General features: G+C 43.8%; 1 protein-coding gene across 2 annotated transcripts in view; it reads left to right on the forward strand.

The window, feature by feature from the left end:
• The window catches only part of PARM1 (prostate androgen-regulated mucin-like protein 1), a 102,783-nt gene extending 85,367 nt beyond the window's left edge, over positions 1–17,416 (forward strand). The window contains exons 3-5 of one of the 2 annotated variants that reach the window (XR_004350039.1): positions 1,282–1,360; positions 13,643–14,080; positions 15,554–17,416. Coding sequence is in view for 1 of the 2 variants with exons in the window: in XM_032632859.1 (XP_032488750.1) it covers positions 1,282–1,360; positions 13,643–13,727 (164 nt within the window). In the remaining variant the exon portion in view is untranslated. Of the gene's footprint in view, positions 1–1,281; positions 1,361–13,642 lie in introns of both variants that reach the window. The other variant, XM_032632859.1, reaches the window with a different exon arrangement.
• Positions 17,417–18,077: the final 661 nt, after the last annotated feature.

Genomic DNA, 18,077 nt, shown 5'->3' on the forward strand with positions numbered 1-18,077 from the left:
ATGTGGGACAGATCCATCACCTTTGCGATGTAGTTCATGAAAGATGGGCACTGGTCCAGGAAGGTATATCTGGATAGGACTTTAGCTTGGTGCATAGGGCACCTCATTTAATTTTCTTCAAATTATGTGGGCAGCTAGAACAGCTCTTCTTTCTCTGTCACAGCAGGTGAGTGGCGTATGGGTCCACAGGGTTAAGTAATTAGCCCATAGTCAGACAGCTAATGATAGAACCACACGTGAATCTGCATATTCAGGCTCCAGATCTGATGCTCTTTCCAATGTGTTTAAGAGTCCCATTCATTTGTTGAAGTAAAAAATAATTTCTCAGTGGCCTGAACGAGTAAATGGGATCCCTAGTACCAACTTTAATGCTAAAAAGTCACTTTAACAATGAGGAGACAAAAGCCCAATTGATTCTTGGTATTTCTGAGGTGAAATAAAACTGAAATATATACATTATTAGCCACCAACTCACACAAAAGGAGCATTGTGCCCCAAAGTAGTAATCTCTGGAAGCAGTATGGTTATTCTTACAAGGCTATGTGCTCAAAGGGTTTTTTGTTTTTTAACTGCCCATTAATAGTTGCCTTTGGAAACAGATTTCAAACTACACAATAAAACCTTCATGTTACTTTATAATTGTGCCTGGTTATTTCTACAAACAAAACATAGCGTTACCTACCAGACTTGACCTTATTTTATACACCAAACTTGACTTTGTCCTCCACAAAATCAGATTCACCTTTCAGGGCTGAAAACTGGACACATGACCCAAAGAGATGTTCTTTTAAAATGCTTTGATTTGATGGCATCATTAAAATTAGTGCATCTCCTACCAAGATGGCCCTTTTGAAGTGGCCACTACTGACATAGCGCTGTGGTTCTGCTTTATTAAAAAATCAACAGCATTATTTTGTCATGACCCTTGACTTAGCATCCTAGGTCTTCCAATATTTTGCAAATGCTAGAAAGACAAGCTAAAGCACATGAAAGAAGAAAATAGCACTTCAGGAGATTTTAAATCCACTACCCCTGCAGACGGCAGCAGCAGCAGCAACAGATCGGTGGCATTCTTAAAAAAATGATCAAATATTACTGTGAACTGTTTTCTGAACTCAAGGCCAGCCAAAAGGTCTTCATAAATATTGGCCATTTACCGAACTTAGCCTAGCCTGAGAAGCATTTTGATAACAGAATCAAGCTCCTGGGTTTCGCATTGCAGAATGATCTGGAGTGAACACCCTTCCTTCATCTTCTTTCTGTGCCTCTTCTCCTTCCCAGGCAGCATCGCCGCCATTACGGTGACAGTCATTGCTGTGGTGTTGCTGGTGTTTGGAGTTGCAGCCTATCTAAAGATCAGGTAAGACACCACCCTCCTCTTCTTTATAAAGAATGGAATTCCTTTTTATCAGGCTCTGGGCTGTGAGCTGTTTTGCTGAGTTCTTGTTTCTTCATAAGTATCTCAGCTCTCAGAAATCTTGGCAGGGAAGTGAAAATGGCCGGCGTACTGCACCCTGGACAGGAATAGATGGGGCAGTATCTGAAAGTTGGCAAAGCAGAAGAAATCATCCGGACTGTACAGCGTGATGATGTAATGGAAGGAGAATGAATCTGGAGTGAGGGGACTGGGGCCTTGGCCCTCTGCCCTTAAGTCACATCATCACCCTGAGAAAGCCGCGTGTCTCCTGAGCCTCACTTTGTCTCACCTGTGAAATGGGCGAGATAGGCAGGCTCAATGGTTCCAAAACACTGATGTTCTGAACACTGATGTGGGAGTGTGTACCCAGCCTGGAAGGAGGTTCTCACCGCTTCTAAAGCAAAATGTTGAAAATACAAGGAAAGCGTAGTGTTTTCTACAAAAATTGGGTTTTTTTCCCCCCGAGATTATATCCTTATAGTTTGGGTTTTAAAATATCCTTTCTCTTATGAAAAGAATGTGATCACAGATGGTAGTTGAGTTTTTACTTTCTTTAGCCAAAGAGAAAGTTGCAGTACCCTGTGAGCCCTCCACTTTTGTCGTCTACCGTCTGTAAAATCAAAACTCTCAAAAACCACGTTACTCACACTGAGTGTCCTTCCAGCTGTAAAATGCCAAAAGGCAAGTGGCTGTCTGGTTCCCCAGTCTGCCCAGTGCCTATAACAGGGACAGGAGGACGCATGCCACCGTGATGAGCACAACTGGTCCCTGACCCCCCAATGCGTTCTCCTCCCAACAGCCAAGCCCATCTTTGTGGAAGCTCCTTCGACCTGTCACTCCCTCCCTCAAACGCCCCCAGTGGCTTTCCCCCGCCCTTAGAATTAAACTGACCCTTCAGCTTGGCGTGAGTTCCTTCATGGACCCACCCTGCCACATCTTTTTGCTCATCACACATTTCTCTCCCTGTTAACCACTGAGCTGCAGTCACACTGGCTTTCCATCCAGTTCTTAGAACACACCAGGTACTTTGTCTCTCCAGGCCCTTGGTTCTTGTTGGTCCCTCTCCCTGAAATGTTCTTCTTCTAGTTCTTCCTCATACATGGCTTTCGAGTCACATTCTCCAGGAGACTTCCCTTCCAGTTTGGTGCCTTTGTTATCTATTCTCCTAGTGCCTCAATTAGTTTCATCCTGGCTGTTTTCACTGTATGTGATTTTATTTGGTTTTTTTTTTATATGCTTGTTTGCTTGTCTTTTGTCTCTTTTCCCCACAAAAATGTGAACTGCCTGAGGACCCAGACTTTATCTGTGAGCACAGAGCTGGCATAAAGAAGATGCTCGATAAGTTGAATAAATGCACAACTGAACGTAAGAACACACAATCACACAGGCACGATTGTGTACACATGCACACCCTTGACTTTTTCTCATCACAGCTGTGCTTCTCCCTCAAGAGGCGTGTCCTGGTTCCCCACGTGGAGCTCACGTATTTATTTATTTTTTTTTTTTTTTAAACATCTTTATTGGGGTATAATTGCTTTACAATGGTGTGTTAGTTTCTGCTTTATAACAAAGTGAATCAGCTATACATATACATATGTTCCCATATGTCTTCCCTCTTGCGTCTCCCTCCCTCCCACTCTCCCCATCCCACCCCTCCAGGCTGTCACAAAGCACCAAGCTAATATCCCTGTGCCTTGCGGCTGCTTCCCCCTAGCTGTCTACCTTACTACGTTTGTTAGTGTGTATATGTCCATGACTCTCTCTCGCCCTGTCAAAGCTCACCCTTCCCCCTCCCCATACCCTCAAGTCCGTTCTCCAGTAGGTCTGCGTCTTTATTCCTGTCTTACCCCTAGGTTCTTCATGACATTTTTTTCCCTTAAATTCCATATATATGTGTTAGCATACGGTATTTGTCTTTTTCTTTCTGACTTACTTCACTCTGTATGACAAACTCTAGGTCTATCCATCTCATTACAAATGAGCTCACGTATTTAGTTTCTCATCTCTGCACATACATCCCCTCTGCTGCCCTCTCTCATCTCCTCCGGTCACCCCAGCCCAGACCAGCGCCCAGTGGGGAACCCTCCCCTCCCCCTTCCCTTTTATCTCCCTCCATCTTTTGTTCTACACATGAACAAAATCAATCTAATGACTGGTGTCAAGTATGAGAGTGCCTTGTAATATCACCCCTACCTAAAGTACAAAGAACACGAAAGCCAGGTTTCAAAGAGAAAACGGAATTAAAGTGCTAGCGTTACCTGTGTCTAAAAGCCTTTATGAAAGGATCCAGTGGTCTTCAAATTAAAAAAACAATCTTTCTCTTCATTAAGTCTATATTTCCTTGAGCATCGAACAGTTTCATGAATTATAGCTTACTGAATGCTACCCTTTTCCATCTGGCTTAATTACTAGTTTATCACGGTAGATACACTGTATTTTAATTATTAGTTAAATTGGCTTTTATGAACTAGTCTGGGTACCTCATTCCCACTTTGTAACAGAGTTTCTCTTTGTGTTTGGGAGATTCTGGGTGGGGCTCAAAGAAAGGAACTTACAGAGAAATTTTAGAGACATTCTGGAATCACCAGTGGTGAGTTCCAAAGGGCTATGTCACCAAAAATGCCTCCACAGTGTATGGAACAAAATAGAAACACTTCCCTCTCGCCACACACTTGCCAGAAATGATGTTAAAATAACCTCAGGACTCTTCTTCTTGACTCCAGGCAAGAACTCAACTTCACCACCTGAAGCCTACCACTGATGATAGACAGACAGACTAGAACAGTGACTAAGAACTCAGACTCCAGGAGCAGGGAGATCTCAGTTCCAATCTCAGCCCTACCACTTTCTAGCAGCTTCTACCATCACCTGGGCATGTAACAGAGCTTCACTATCCCTCACTTTCCCTCCTCTGTAAGATGAGGACCGTAATTTTAACTACTTGGTAGCATCATTGGAAGGATTAATGAATGCTGCTTCCCAAGTACATAGCACTGCCATCATCATGATCAAAGTGGTCAGCTGGAAGGAGCGCCAGTAGGACAGCTGATCAATAGATAGTTACCGAGCATTAGCCATGTGCCAGGAACTCTTCTAAGCAATGGGGTCACATCAGTCATGAGACACAGTTCTGCCATCTCAGAACTTACTGGGTTTGGAAAATTTTGTTATCATGCCATTAAAATTGGTTCTAATGAGTGCTGGTTAAAATTGTATAACATTTTACTTAAAAATTTTTTTAATTTTTAAATTTAAATTTTAAAAAATTAAATAAAATTTAATTCTAAAATTTAAAAAATTATTTAAATTTTAAATTAAAAAAATTTTTAATTTAAAAAATTAAAAAAATTATATTTTTTCTCCAAGCATTCTCAACACTAGATAAATTCAGTGAATGATTAAGTTGAACTAGTCGTTGTTTCTCTCCCCTGTAATGTAGTTCCTCCCTCTTAATGTAGAAAGGCCCCCATGGTGTAAGTATAAGGTTTGTTATTTATCTTTGGCACTACAAACTTAAGGATGGATAAAGTGATCAGACCCCTGTTTAGAAACCCCCTAAGGAAAACCTCTTTCCGCTGCTCTGGTAATTATTTTGGAAAAATGATAACATAAGGAGGTTAATAGCTCTTATGCATCTCAAGGCTATGCTGAAACCCCTTCAAGTGTTATTTTGCCAGATTCTTGGAAAGCCCCACTAATCATTCATCAAAAATACACTTGGCTCAATTGACAACTGTGCATGCATGTGTGTGTGTGTGTGTGTGTGTGTGTGTGTGTGTGTGTGTGTGTGTGTGTACCTAAGGTTGAGTTTTGCCTTGGCTGGAAATTTCCTCCATTCCTATTGTCCCACATTTCGGAGAACAATAACATGACAGAGGTATGTTGTCTGTGGTTTTTTTAGCTCACTTGGCTGGAGCAGCAAGTGACTGAAATCACAGCCCATGAGGGAACCATTAGCTTCTGGCCTGCAACCATGCCCTATCACCCCAGGCCCAGCCGATGTCCCGGCAAAGGCAAAAGAAGATCTGCTTGAAAGGGCAGCCTCACCACCAGAAAAAGGGCACTCTAACCTAAGCCGCTTTTGGATGCAATTTATAAAAATGAACTGCCCAGAACCTTCCAAGGCTCTTTTCTACTATCCACCCCCGCACTGTAGCCAGCAACAATGTGGGGTGGAGGGAGGAACGTGGGCTTTGCAATCAGGTTCGATACTGACCCTTCTACTTACCCTTCTACTTACTATTTAGGTGGCTTTGGGCAAATTTATAATCTCCCTGATCCTTCATTTCTTCACCTGCAAAAATAGAGCTGATAACACCTATCTTCCAAGGTTGTTTTGAAGATGAAGTAGATGACCTGGAAAGACCGTATAACATGGTAAAGAATGTGGACTCTAGGGCAAGTTCATCAATCACTCTGCACTCACTTTCCTTGTTTGTAAAATAGGACTAGAATACTAATACCTAACTCAGGCTTGTTATGAGGATTAAACTATGATACAGGTAAACACGCAGTTCCGGGGTTGAAGTGAGGGCCATGGAAGGGCCAACTGCTGTCCTCGTTGTAATTGTCATCATACGCTTCCTACTTAGGTGCTCAGTAAACTGTAGCCACCAGCAGCCCCGTTCCGTAGGCATCAGGGATTCAAAGGAGAGAGGAGAGGTGGAGGAGGAGGAAGACGGCACAGAAGCTCCGTTTTCTAATTACCTGTTGACGTGCAGACTTCCATGTTCCATCTTGGCAATTTCAATTGTGCTTTTTTTAAACGCCTCTGAAGTGGCATCCACATTATACATTCATTAATAGAAGCTATCTCTGAGAAATCTTTATTCCAGGGCAACTTTGAAAGAAAGCAAAAGCCCCGCCTGCCTCTAGCAGAAGGTTGTCTTTAATTAGTGATGATTGAAGAATGAGGTAAGTCCGTTGTGTTTTGTTTAAGTTGGCTCAAAACTGCTCAGCCACGAGATAATCTCCTGGGCAGGAGACCATATCTGCTATCGCCAGCAACGTGGATGCTGCTATAATTAGGTGTGCTGGTAGCCCAGACAGACAACACAGCTGTTCCCTTCACAAAAATAAATGTGATCTTGATTTGTAGACACAACAGGGCCTGGCCCTTAAGACATCTTTGTAGAAGTCACCTGTTTTGCTTTAAGTCTTTCTAGTGATGACATTTTCTACAACTGGATTCTTCCTGGTTGTTGTTAGGTTGGAAAACTAGGCCCATAAAGAGCCAGCCATGAAGTCTAAGATCTTCTAGTGTTTGCTAGCTACAGGTTGACCTTTTCCGGTCAGCTTCTGGCGTTCTGTAGGTCTAGTTGACTTGATTCTCTACCTCAGTGATTCTCAAGACTTCAATGTGCATAAGAACCAATGGGCGAGGGCCTCCCTGGTGGCGTGGTGGTTAAGAATCCACCTGCCAATGCAGGGGACACGGGTTCGAGCCCCGGTCCGGGAAGATCCTACATGCCGCAGAGCAACTAAGCCTGTGCGCCACAACTACTGAGCCTGCGCTCTAGAGCCCACGAGCCACAACTACTGAGCCCACGTGCCTAGAGCCTGTGCTCCACAACAATAGAAGCCATCGCAATAAGAAGCCCATGCACCACACCAAAGAGTAGCCCCTGCTCGCCACAACTAGAGAAAGCCCCGCACAGCAACGAAGAACCAAAGCAGCCAAAAATAAATAAATAAATTTATTTAAAAAAAAAACAAAAAGAACCAGTGGACAAGCTTGTTAAAAACACAGTTTCCTGGGTCTCAGCCCCATAAGTTCTGACTCAGTGTGTCAGGGTGGGGCCCATGCAGTGGCAGCTCTCACCAGCTCACGGGTGATGCCAGTACTGCTGGTCCAAGGACCAGACTTTGAGTAACCCCACTCTACCCTTTCCTCCCAACACTCCAAACACACTTGGCTCTAAAGTTTCCCAGGTATAATGCTCTGCTGTTTCGTGCCTTTGTTTTTTTTGAACGTACTGATCCCTGGCCAGAGGTGTTTGGTTCACCCCTTACTTATCTGGCTAATTCCAAGTTGTCTAGCTCAAGAGAGATCTTCTCTGGGAAGCTCCCACCCTCACCCTCTCCACAGTGAGTTTCATGCTGCCCATGCCTCCTTCGTACCATTCACTTCCCTGTACTGGAATCATTGCGTCCACTGCCAGTCTCCTCCACTAGAAGGTCAGAGAGCCCCTGGCAACACCTGACATATAAGAGTTGCTTTATAGATACTTGCTGGCTGAGTGAATGATTCTGGGTAAGAAAGTTTGGGGTGCAGCAGCAGTGTTGGTTTATTCCAGATCAGGAGAAACTAGGTTTAGAGAAGGGGAAGCGATGGGAATCTGTTAAACTATAGATTTCCCCTAGTTATCTCGTGACTCTGAACTTGTTGACAAATAGGCAGGTGTTCCGACGTGCGGGCCTCTTCTGTTATGAGTGTCTGCCAATGTGATATTAAAATATAAAATAGGGCTTCCCTGGTGGCGCAGTGGTTGAGAGTTCGCCTGCCGATGCGGGGGACGTGGGTTCGTGCCCCGATCCGGGAGGATCCCGCATGCCGCGGAGCGGCTGGGCCCGTGAGCCATGGCCGCTGGGCCTGCGCGTCCGGAGCCTGTGCTCCGCAGCGGGAGAGGCCACAACAGTGAGAGGCCGGCGTACCGAAAAAAAAAAAAAAAAAAAAAAGGAAAAAAAAAAATATATAAAATAAATTTTACCTGCCCCTTCAAAGTAAAGGTGATTATTTAAAGATACTGAATTATGATACTCTAACTGTTGCCACTAACTTGCAGTGGTTAACTGTGGGCAGATAAATTCACCACTAATGGTCACAGATTTCTTCAGATTGGTAGTTCACAATGTTAATTTCTTAGTTTTGACTAATGGGCCATGGTTATGTCAGATGTTAACATCAAGGGAAGGTGGGTGAAGGGCTCATGGGAATTCTTTGTACTATCTTCGCAATTTTTCTATAAATCTAAAACCATCCCAATATAGAAAGTTTTTTAAATTATAGGTCAGTAGCTACCACACAGATGTGTTGTTTGCTTCTGCCCCAGAGCCTTTGCACATGCTGTTCTCTCTGTCTGTAGGGTCTGCCTCAGGCATCCCCATGGCTCATCCACATCTCCTTTATGTGTCTGCTCAAATGACATCTTCGTGAGACTTTCCCGATCACCATATTCAAAATTACAATCCCCACTTCCCATATGGAACCCCTCATTCCCCTTCCTTGCTTTATTTTCCTCTATTGTACTTATTACCATCTGCCATATTATTTTTCATGTCTTATTTATTGTGTCTTCCCCCATTAGAATGTAAGCCCCCTTAGGACAGGGATTTCTGTCTCTTACTTCACTGAAGTATTCCCCAAATCCCAAAATAAGGACTGATCAATGATAACTTTTCAATGAATAAATGAAAGGAGCCAGGCAGGGAAATGACAATCAGAAAAAGAAAGCCACCAACGAAAACAAAAGAGCCAGTGACAGCTGCACCAAACTAGCTTTGCTAATGGATGATTAAGAGCCTAAGGCCTAATGGCTAATGACCAAGGAGCTGCAAGTTCAGTTGTGTTTTCCCAGCACTAAGCCATATCTTATTCATCTTTATAACTCTCCTTCTTAGCACATAATAAGCACCAGTGATTGAATGGCAAGACTCACTTTACTAGAGATGAGAGGACTTTGGAAGGAGTAGTAATAAACAAAGTTGGAGACCTGCTGGAGAACTGGGGTTGACCCTTATAAAGGAGAAGGTGTTTTCTAAAATATGTTTGTCTCAACACAGAAAAAAGTTAAACACCTCATTCATTTTCAAAGAGCGTTGAGTTCCATTAAGTATTGATGCTGTAGCTATCTTAAAATAGGTACCTTTTCACAGTTGTGGAGAAGGCCTCAAACCATAAATGTCACACCACATTTACCAGTTGTCACCAACAAAGCATCACCAGTGGTGACTGCGGGGAGTGGGGAGTGTTGCTTTGTTAGAGCAAAACCACTTGAGAAGGAAGCAATGAGGCAAGGGCTTCACAGAAATCATTCCCTATTTTGTCCCCTCAGGTTCTGCTTTTAGCTAACTAAATCATCCGACAGAGTAGAAGAATAGTGACAGTAAGCACAGTGTCATTGATTTACAAGGACTGTGGGCCTATACTGAGTGCTTCAAAGCCGTGTCATCACACGGGAGAAACTGAGTTGTAGTTCTCTTTCCTCTTCCTATCTTTAAGGTTAAAATGGTGGCTTTGGCCCTTTCTCTTCTTTAATAAGGTATTTTCACTTTGCCATGGTTATATGGCACAATGAATTGCCACAGGCCATACTAATCCCCGCTGGTATTGACAAAGTAAACTCTGTGTATTTACTCCGTGTACTGTTTATATGCTACTGGATGTAAGCAGTTATTATCATGTATTTATAAAAGTACCATCGCATTGAGAGCAACATATCAGGCATTCAGAAAATGAGAAGCAAAGTAAGACGTAGTCTGCCCCCGGAAGGTTTACTGTCTAAGGAAGCCAACGCACAGCAAATGGAAAACTTAGCTATGCTGGCTTGCTGGGTGCCGGTCTTTATGAAGAAATGGAGTAAACGAAACTGCCTTGACATGACGAGGATGTCGTCATTCATACAGAGTGCTTTTAAGATTGAAATTAAATGCAGCAGCCTTGCAGTACAGAGCCAACAGGCCTTAGTTTTAGTACCACCTCTCCCAGTACGTCACAGTGACAGTCTTCCAGATCCCTTGGTCCGAGCCCCACCTTCTTAATCTTGAGAGTGGGAGGGGTTTTTTGTTTATTTATTTATTTATTTATTTATTTATTTATTTATTTATTTATGGCTGTGTTGGGTCTTCGTTGCTGTGTGAGGGCTTTTCTCTAGTTGCGGTGAGCGGGGGCTACTCTTTGTTGCGGAGCACGGGCTCTAGGTGCGTGGGCTTCAGTAGTTGTGGCACATGGGCTCAGTAGTTGTGGCTTGTGGGCTCTAGAGCTCAGGCTCAGTAGTTGTGGCACATGGGCTTAGTTGCTCCGCGGTATGTGGGATCTTCCCGGGCCAGGGCTCGAACCTGTATCCCTTGCATTGGCAGACGGATTCTTAACCACTGTACCACCAGGGAAGCCCCGAGAGTGGGAGTTTTTTCACCACTTTAGACCTGACAAATGCCAATCTGAAAAATTCCCCCATTTCCATCTAAAACATGCCGTGATTTAAGAGGTTCTGACCAAGAGAGATAGTTTAAAGTGATCATTAATGATTCTCTTCTTATCTCATACACACACACACACACTCACACACAAAATGTGTTTGTCTTCCTCTTTCCACAGTATTACAGGATTTATCCAAACCTGGCTTAAATCCCAGCACACCCAATTCTTCTTGTTTAGGGTCATTATTACATTAAAACATGCCCTACGGGTTCAGTATACTCCCAAACATGGTTTATCTCTGTTTCTTGCTTTGCTTCCCTCATTTATCAGTATTTTGCTCAACTCACAGTCCATTCAAATGAGAAGACAAAGAAAAATGAAAGCTCCATCTTTTTCCTTTATTTTACTAGTGTGTGTTTAGTAGACATCTCTTATAATACAGCAGATTCAGGTATAGCTCTGATCAAATAGTCTTGCCTACAATAACCACGAGCAGTAAGACCTGACGCCCAGAAGATTTTTAATCCTCTAACCCCACTCTCGCATGATAATCATTTTTTTTAAGTTATAATATAAGAAGCTGGTTTTATAACTATGCCTGGGGCATAGTTTCAGGAGTTCCTGGAGAAAGTGAGGGAGGCGCACTTTTCACTCAGTATCCTTTTCTATTTGCAGATCTGTCATGCGCTTGTGTAAGCTTCATTATAATAAAAATTAAAAAGCAGTATTGGGCAACATTTATTGTGCATTTACTACGTGCCAGGTCTTTTATATGCATTACCTCATTTAATCCACCCACCAATCCTAACGCAATTTTTTTGTTTCTCCATTTTATAGATGAAGAAACAGGGAGTTAAAAATATATTCAAGGACATACATCTGTAGGCTCAACTGACATTTTATGAGAATCAAATTATATGATAGATATAAAAATGCTGTGAGAAAGCACACAGCGGTGAGACAGAGTATCCTATCAATAAAAGAAGGTGCCTATTGGGTCCCTTTTGGCCAGACTTGTCACAGTAAGTCATGCTGAAACTTAGGCCCAGCTCCAGTCTTGTAATCCCTAGGTTTCTACTTGTTCAGTCTATAACTTCCATTTCTCAACCCTCCTATTAAAGAATTTGATTGGAATTGGAGGTTTTAGGTGTGGGGGAAGTGTTGGCGATGGATGGGCGGGACCTCATTTACCAACACTGCCCTCCCCTATTCCTGCCCATCAGTAGATCAGTGGTGTGTTATTTGTGACCTCTTTCCTTCTTACACCCACAGAAACGAGTGTGGGTCTTCAGGGAAAACAAACTATATTGTGGAAGTTTCCGGGTATATAGACTGGGTCAACTGAGCCAGCCCTCGGGACTGGAATCAGAATTTTGAAAGCTAAGAGTCTGAAGCCAGCCCGTCAAGCATCTCTTTTCAACTACCTGACAGATGTAAATAAGCTTAGAAGAGTGACAGCGCTTATTTTAGCAACAGATAGAAGTATATAGCAAATGCTTCTTGTGCCTCTCGGGCTGTATTTTCATTTTGTTTAATTTTCATATCTAGCTGAGAAAAAAGTTAGGGGGTGTGGGTATGTTCACCTGTACTATAGAGAGCCTACCTGATTTCCAGTGGCGAGGTGTCAAAATTCACAAGCTAGCCTGAACCTCAGAGGCACCAGATGCTCATTTTGTGGTGTTCTCCAAATCCTGTCATCAGTTTTATTCTTAAAATGCCATAATCATTTCCAGGAAGCTCCCACCTTGTGAACAGATTGGATGTTCAGGATGTATTTTTTCCTATCACTGTTTCTGCCACAAACATTTATCGGGGACTTACTCCTCTAGGTGCTGGAGATAGAGGCAAGAACAAACAAAACAGGCAAATAATCCACATGTATAGTCTAATTTGAGGAGAGAGGCAGTCACAAAGTAAATACGTAAATTGTATCGCATGTTAGAAGGTGGTGAGTGCTATGAGAAAAATTAAGCAGGGAGTGCTTTGGGCGAGGAGTGGCAAGTTTAAATAGAGCTCCTAAGGAAGGCTTCCCCGAGAAGGTGACATTTGGGCAGATGTAAGGAAATGAGGGAATGAGCTATGTGGAGATCTGGAGGACAATTGCTCCAAGCTGAGGGAACAGTAAGTGCAATGACCCTGAGGCAAGAGTGTGTCAGGCATGGGAGGAGAGAGCAAAGAGGCCAGTATGGTTGGAACCGAGCAAAAGGCACTGGCATAGTAGCTGATTTGCTCAGAAAAGCAACAGGAGCCAGACCCTGCAGGGCTTTGCAAACCATCGTAGTGACTTTGGCTTTGACTCTATGTGGGATGACGGGCCACTTAAAGGCTTCAAACGGAAGAGTGATTTCAGTTTCTTTTTGAAATAACGTTAATTGTGGAGCAGCTTGCCAGAATGAGCCAGCAAAGCCGGATAAACCCCTATTGCCGTTGAGCTAAGGTGCTAAGCAGACTCCAGGGAGCTGAGCTCAGAGAACTGGGTTCGGATCCCGGAGGTGAGGGTTCGACTCATAGCTCAGTTGGGTGACTTTGGGCATGTCAGTTAACATCTCTGAGCCCCGTTTTCCTCATCGGAGAAGTAAGGATGAACAATACCTGGCCCATGGTTTTATTCTGAGGATCAAGTGAACACGGAACGTAGAAGAACTTTGTAGATTATAAAACATTATATAAAGGTCAGGAGGGGGTGGTGAGAGCAACAGCGGTTCTGGTTGTGTCGTTATCATTTCAGGGAAGATGAAGTCCGGGACCTAAGCCAAAATGCCAGGAATGCAACCTTCCCTTTCCCATTACTTCTTATTAAATAGCCATGAAAAAGGGGCCTCTTCCTCCTCCAGCATTGGAGATCCAGGAGAGAGACAAGGAGCCAGCTGATCTCAACAGAAGGCCCCAGTTGGGCTCCCAGTGGATCAGTCATAACTTACAAGGTGTTTGCGGACTGGGGCCTCCCGGCTTGGTGCATCTGCTACCGAGGGGTGTCCTAGTGAAGGACTGTGTCTCCTCTCCCCGGTTCACGCCCTAGGGCACGGGGCTGTCCGCAGATGGGCAACTTCTCCAAATAAGCACACCCTTCTTCTCCTTCCCACCAGGCATTCCTCCTACGGAAGGCTCTTGGATGACCACGACTACGGGTCCTGGGGAAACTACAACAATCCTCTGTACGACGACTCCTAACAAAGGAAGGTGGCCTGGGATGAGGAGTAACTGTCTTTATTTATCAGTGCTTATCCAGTAGAAAGCGACAATCCTAAGCCTTGTTTTGTATGTGTGGTTGTTTTGTTTTCCTCCCTCTCCTCTGGCTGCTACAACTTCCCCTTTCTGGTACCAAAAAAAAAAAAAGAAAGAAAGAAAGAAAATTATTTAAAAGTGAGTGGAGTCTGACATGCAGCTGACATGGGCCAACCCTAAGCCGTCCAGGCCGGATGCCACGGTGGAGGTGTCTGTACCCAGCGCAGGTCCCACTGCGAGAAGAAACAGGAAGAGGGATCAAGTTGTGTCGTCAAGGGTCACTTTTAGGGGAACTTTCGGTGTGTGGTATTTCTTAAACTTTTCTTTAGGAGATTACATTAAGTCTCAATGAGGGGAAAGGCAATGAGTGCTGGGAGGAGTTTGCCCTGCAGGTAAGGAAGCAGGGGTGTCTCAGATTCCTTTTTAATCTCAATTTATCTGGCTGTGTCCCACAGGACACCTGCTCGGCTCTGCTAGCTGGATGCCAGTTTCTTAGCTGCCTAATTAAGGAAAGAGGAACCTAGAAGGTGCCCGGGGGGAAGCCAGCTGGCCGAGGGGCAGAGTAGTAGGCTGCTGTCAGATCTCAGCCCGCCTGCTACCTGGCCTCCCCTCCAGGACACCTGTCTCTGCTGAGGTTGCCTGTTCTAGTCAACCGCAGCTGGGACCCCAGCCCACAAGCTTTCAGCGGTTCCACAGGAGAAGGCTGCGAGCTGTAGAAAAGAAAGGGAAGAGACGTGTGAAGTGAGTGTGCAATGGGGGCGTTGAGGAGGGTGGGGGGGAAGGGCCGTGTAACATACACCGCGTACCTCATTAGGGAAGGTAAGAGCAGCCCTCAGTAACTGTCAGAGACATCCACTGCCTGAAGGAGCCAGTAGACTCCTTGCTTTCTACCCACAAAGCAACTGGTTCACTGCCTTACTGTCTGTTCGATAAAGGCTGTAAACGGGTTGTTCTTGTTGCTGTTAATTTTTTAAAGGCACCAGTTTGTCTGCAGTTGCTCAGTGAGGCTTTTCCGTACAGACACAGTGATTGATCCGTTTATTTTTCCCAAATGTTTACCTTACTAATTCTGCTGTTTGATAAATGGACACCCCTGGGTACCTAGTTTTAAAATCCTGCGTCATGAATTTTGAGAAAGAGCTGATCATCTTTGTGGGCATCCGTTTCCAGCAGTGCCTCTCAGCAGCAGGTAATTTTGCTTCCCCTCCCCCATCCAGGGAACATTTGAAAATGCCTGGTGATACTTTCTGAGTGTCACGACCTGGGGGTGCTACCACTGGGTAGAGGCCATGGAGGCACTAAACATCCCACGATGTACAGAATAGCCTACCCCAACTAAGAGTTATCTGGCCCCAAAGGTCAACAGTGCCGAGTGTGAGAAACCCTAATTTATTGTGATGCTTGTTGCGACAAAACAAGACGCCCCAGGTTAGGGATAGTTTTTACTTTTACCTAAATGAAACGATTCGTTCAATTTTTATCTCAAAAGTATTTAGTGTTGGCGGATGGGTTGCTTTTCGCTGTGCATGGTTGCCTTTTTATTTCTGTGTGTTTTCTAGATAGCTTTATTTCATGGCTCTAACCCTGTCCTCCTGAAACACCTGTGTATTAGCAGCCGGCATTTTAGTCCTGATTTCATAGCGTAGAAAATTTACGTTGGGTTCTGTTTCAGAATGTGTCATAGTGTCCTATGCTATCATAAAGAACTTGAAACTGCATCATATTTTATTTCTAAACTTGGACGTGCTGCCATGACTCTGTTTCGTTTCCAGAAACTTGACCCTCAACTCCTCCTGTCATTCACTGTGGCCCAGCAAAAGTACTGACATGAAAACAGCCGCTACCGTGCTGGGCTAAACTTCTCTGGTGGCAGAGACATTAGGGCCGGTGACACTTTCCATGATGTGCCAATCCCCCGCTCTGAAAGAAATTGGACAGAGAAAGTGGACATTCTCAGAAAAATGGCCAGGAATGACCAAGGGTACCCCTTCTGACCATGCTTGGCCTGAGTAATTATCCCTCTTTCCTACCCTCACCCCCTTTGTAGGCTTTCGGTTCGGCAAAGGACAATTCAACAACGACAGGACATTCCATGTGTTTTTTTCCTCCCTCGGCCACAGATGTGTTGACAAAACGTCCATTGGGAACCTTTGGAGAGGTGGTCTTCTAGGTGTTGCTTCAGTCATAAATACTGGGTGAGAGGGACCAGCCTCTTCCCAGGGAATCCTGACTCAGCTAGCATCTTTCCCTACCAAGGCTGCTGTTGTACAAGAGCACTTGATGGGTTGGTTGCTCTTATTAATTTCCGGATCCTTAAGGTAGAGAGAGGGATCTGGACCTACGGCAGATGCATTCAGCAAGGTGACAGCTTCCCATAAACTAACACTCCTTGTTATGTTAGTGTAAAATACCGATGGGTTGAACCTTATTTTGCCAAGTACATTTTTCTATTTTTGAGTTGGCCAAAAATGTTAACAACTGCATTCAACAAATATTGCTTAACACACTCACACTCACACACACACACACACACCCCTGAAATATATGCCAATAACTGACGTCCTTTACCTCAGGGAGCGAGTCTGTTCAGGCCTACTTAAGGGAAATGGCTCCAGTTGGTCTAAAACAACCATGTACTCTCCAGCGACCGGACTAGTCATAATGCATTAGAGAGAATGTCAGAGCAGGAGAGAGGCCAGCAGCCTCTTCTAGGTCACAGATTGCAAATGACAGAGTGGGGTTCAAGTTTGTTTTCTTTTACCGTGGCCCCAATGAAGTCTCCTGCCCTCCCTGGACGTCTGTGTCTTCACTTCTTAGTCGGGCGTGATGCTGTCCTATGGACCTCACCCCATGCTACCTCACAAATGTGTTGTGAGGATTAACGAAATCATGTCTACAGTGTATTCAGTTTCTGGAGAAAAATATTTATAGACATTTTAAGTATTACATAAATGTATAAGTGATCTCAGTTTCTTGTTTGACTGATGTGTTGTTTTTACTTAAATCTATGAAACGACAGCTGTATAGTAACTAGATACAGACAGCTGTTACAACTCCAAGCTAACCCCCAGTGCCGCCGCCTGACTCCTGGGACCATGAAGGATGGTTTCCATCCCTGAATGAAAGGATGGCCCAGGACATAGGTCTCACAGACTATTGAGTTAGGGTAACACATATGGATACCTGAACGCTAACAGCAGTAGACCTGGCCTTTACCATCCCAAAGTTTTCTGAGTTCTTTGTGGAGTTGATTTTGGTTTACTGTCATCTGTTTGCCCTTTATCTTGCTTGCAAGGGTGCATGGTTCAATCCCTCGCATCTGGGAAATGAATTTTGCAACTGGGCCAGATGCTAATTTGCACGTTGATTCACCTTCTTTGCCTTTTATCTCTTTTTGGCAAATGAATGTACCATTTCAACTTTGACTTTAAAGTGCTAGTTGATATTGGTAATAGTGCTAACCAAGAGACCAATGCCAGATTGCTTTTTTGGGGTGAGTTAGCCAACATCATTTCAAGATGGAAAAACTTGCAAGTTCTTTGATATTTGATCTCATTGTATCTACATTTGTTGTAAGACGTATTGCATACTAATGATAATTATATCAATTAAAGTTCTTAAAAGCTTGCATCTGACAGTGTTGATTCACATTTTGGTATGTTTTGTTATTCAAGCCATTCGGTTCCTATGCTCAGTACTGCTCGGATTAAGTAGTCCTGGCTTGTTCTTAGAGAAAATTTATCCCACATCAATAAATAATACTTTCTGCAGAGTGGGAAGTTCTCTCTGATCTTGAAACAGAATTGAAGGATGTCAGAAATGAAGAAACTTTCCAAGCAATGATTTTACTCTTAACCGTAGACCATGCCTTATAAAATAGTTATAAAAATAAACACTTTGATTCAATAAACAGCTAGTGATCCATGTTAAGTCACGTTAAGGCAGTAGCAGTACATTTGATACTTGCTTTGCTCTCCTTCAAATAATTCGGCATACCCATCCATCCGACAGTTAAATAGCAAGCAATTTCAATCATCCAGAATATAATTTCCACCTCCAGAAGCCAACCAAAGACTATTCTGATTCTGAAGAACGCAGCAATAACAAAGCCCATGTATCTTGCAACATAGGAGAGCAGCGGATCCACCTGCAAGCTAGAGCAAGTTGATTTGATGATGGATTTAAAATCGGGGTCAGATTTAATATGTTTAGGTACCTGGCTTCCAGTGGTACAGCATGGAGGATTGCTGGGGAGGACTCAAGATGAACAAAGAGAACCAGACGTGAAACAGACCC

The sequence above is a fragment of the Phocoena sinus genome, chromosome 5 (genome assembly GCF_008692025.1).
Source record: "Phocoena sinus isolate mPhoSin1 chromosome 5, mPhoSin1.pri, whole genome shotgun sequence".
NCBI classification, from domain to species: Eukaryota; Metazoa; Chordata; class Mammalia; order Artiodactyla; family Phocoenidae; genus Phocoena; species Phocoena sinus.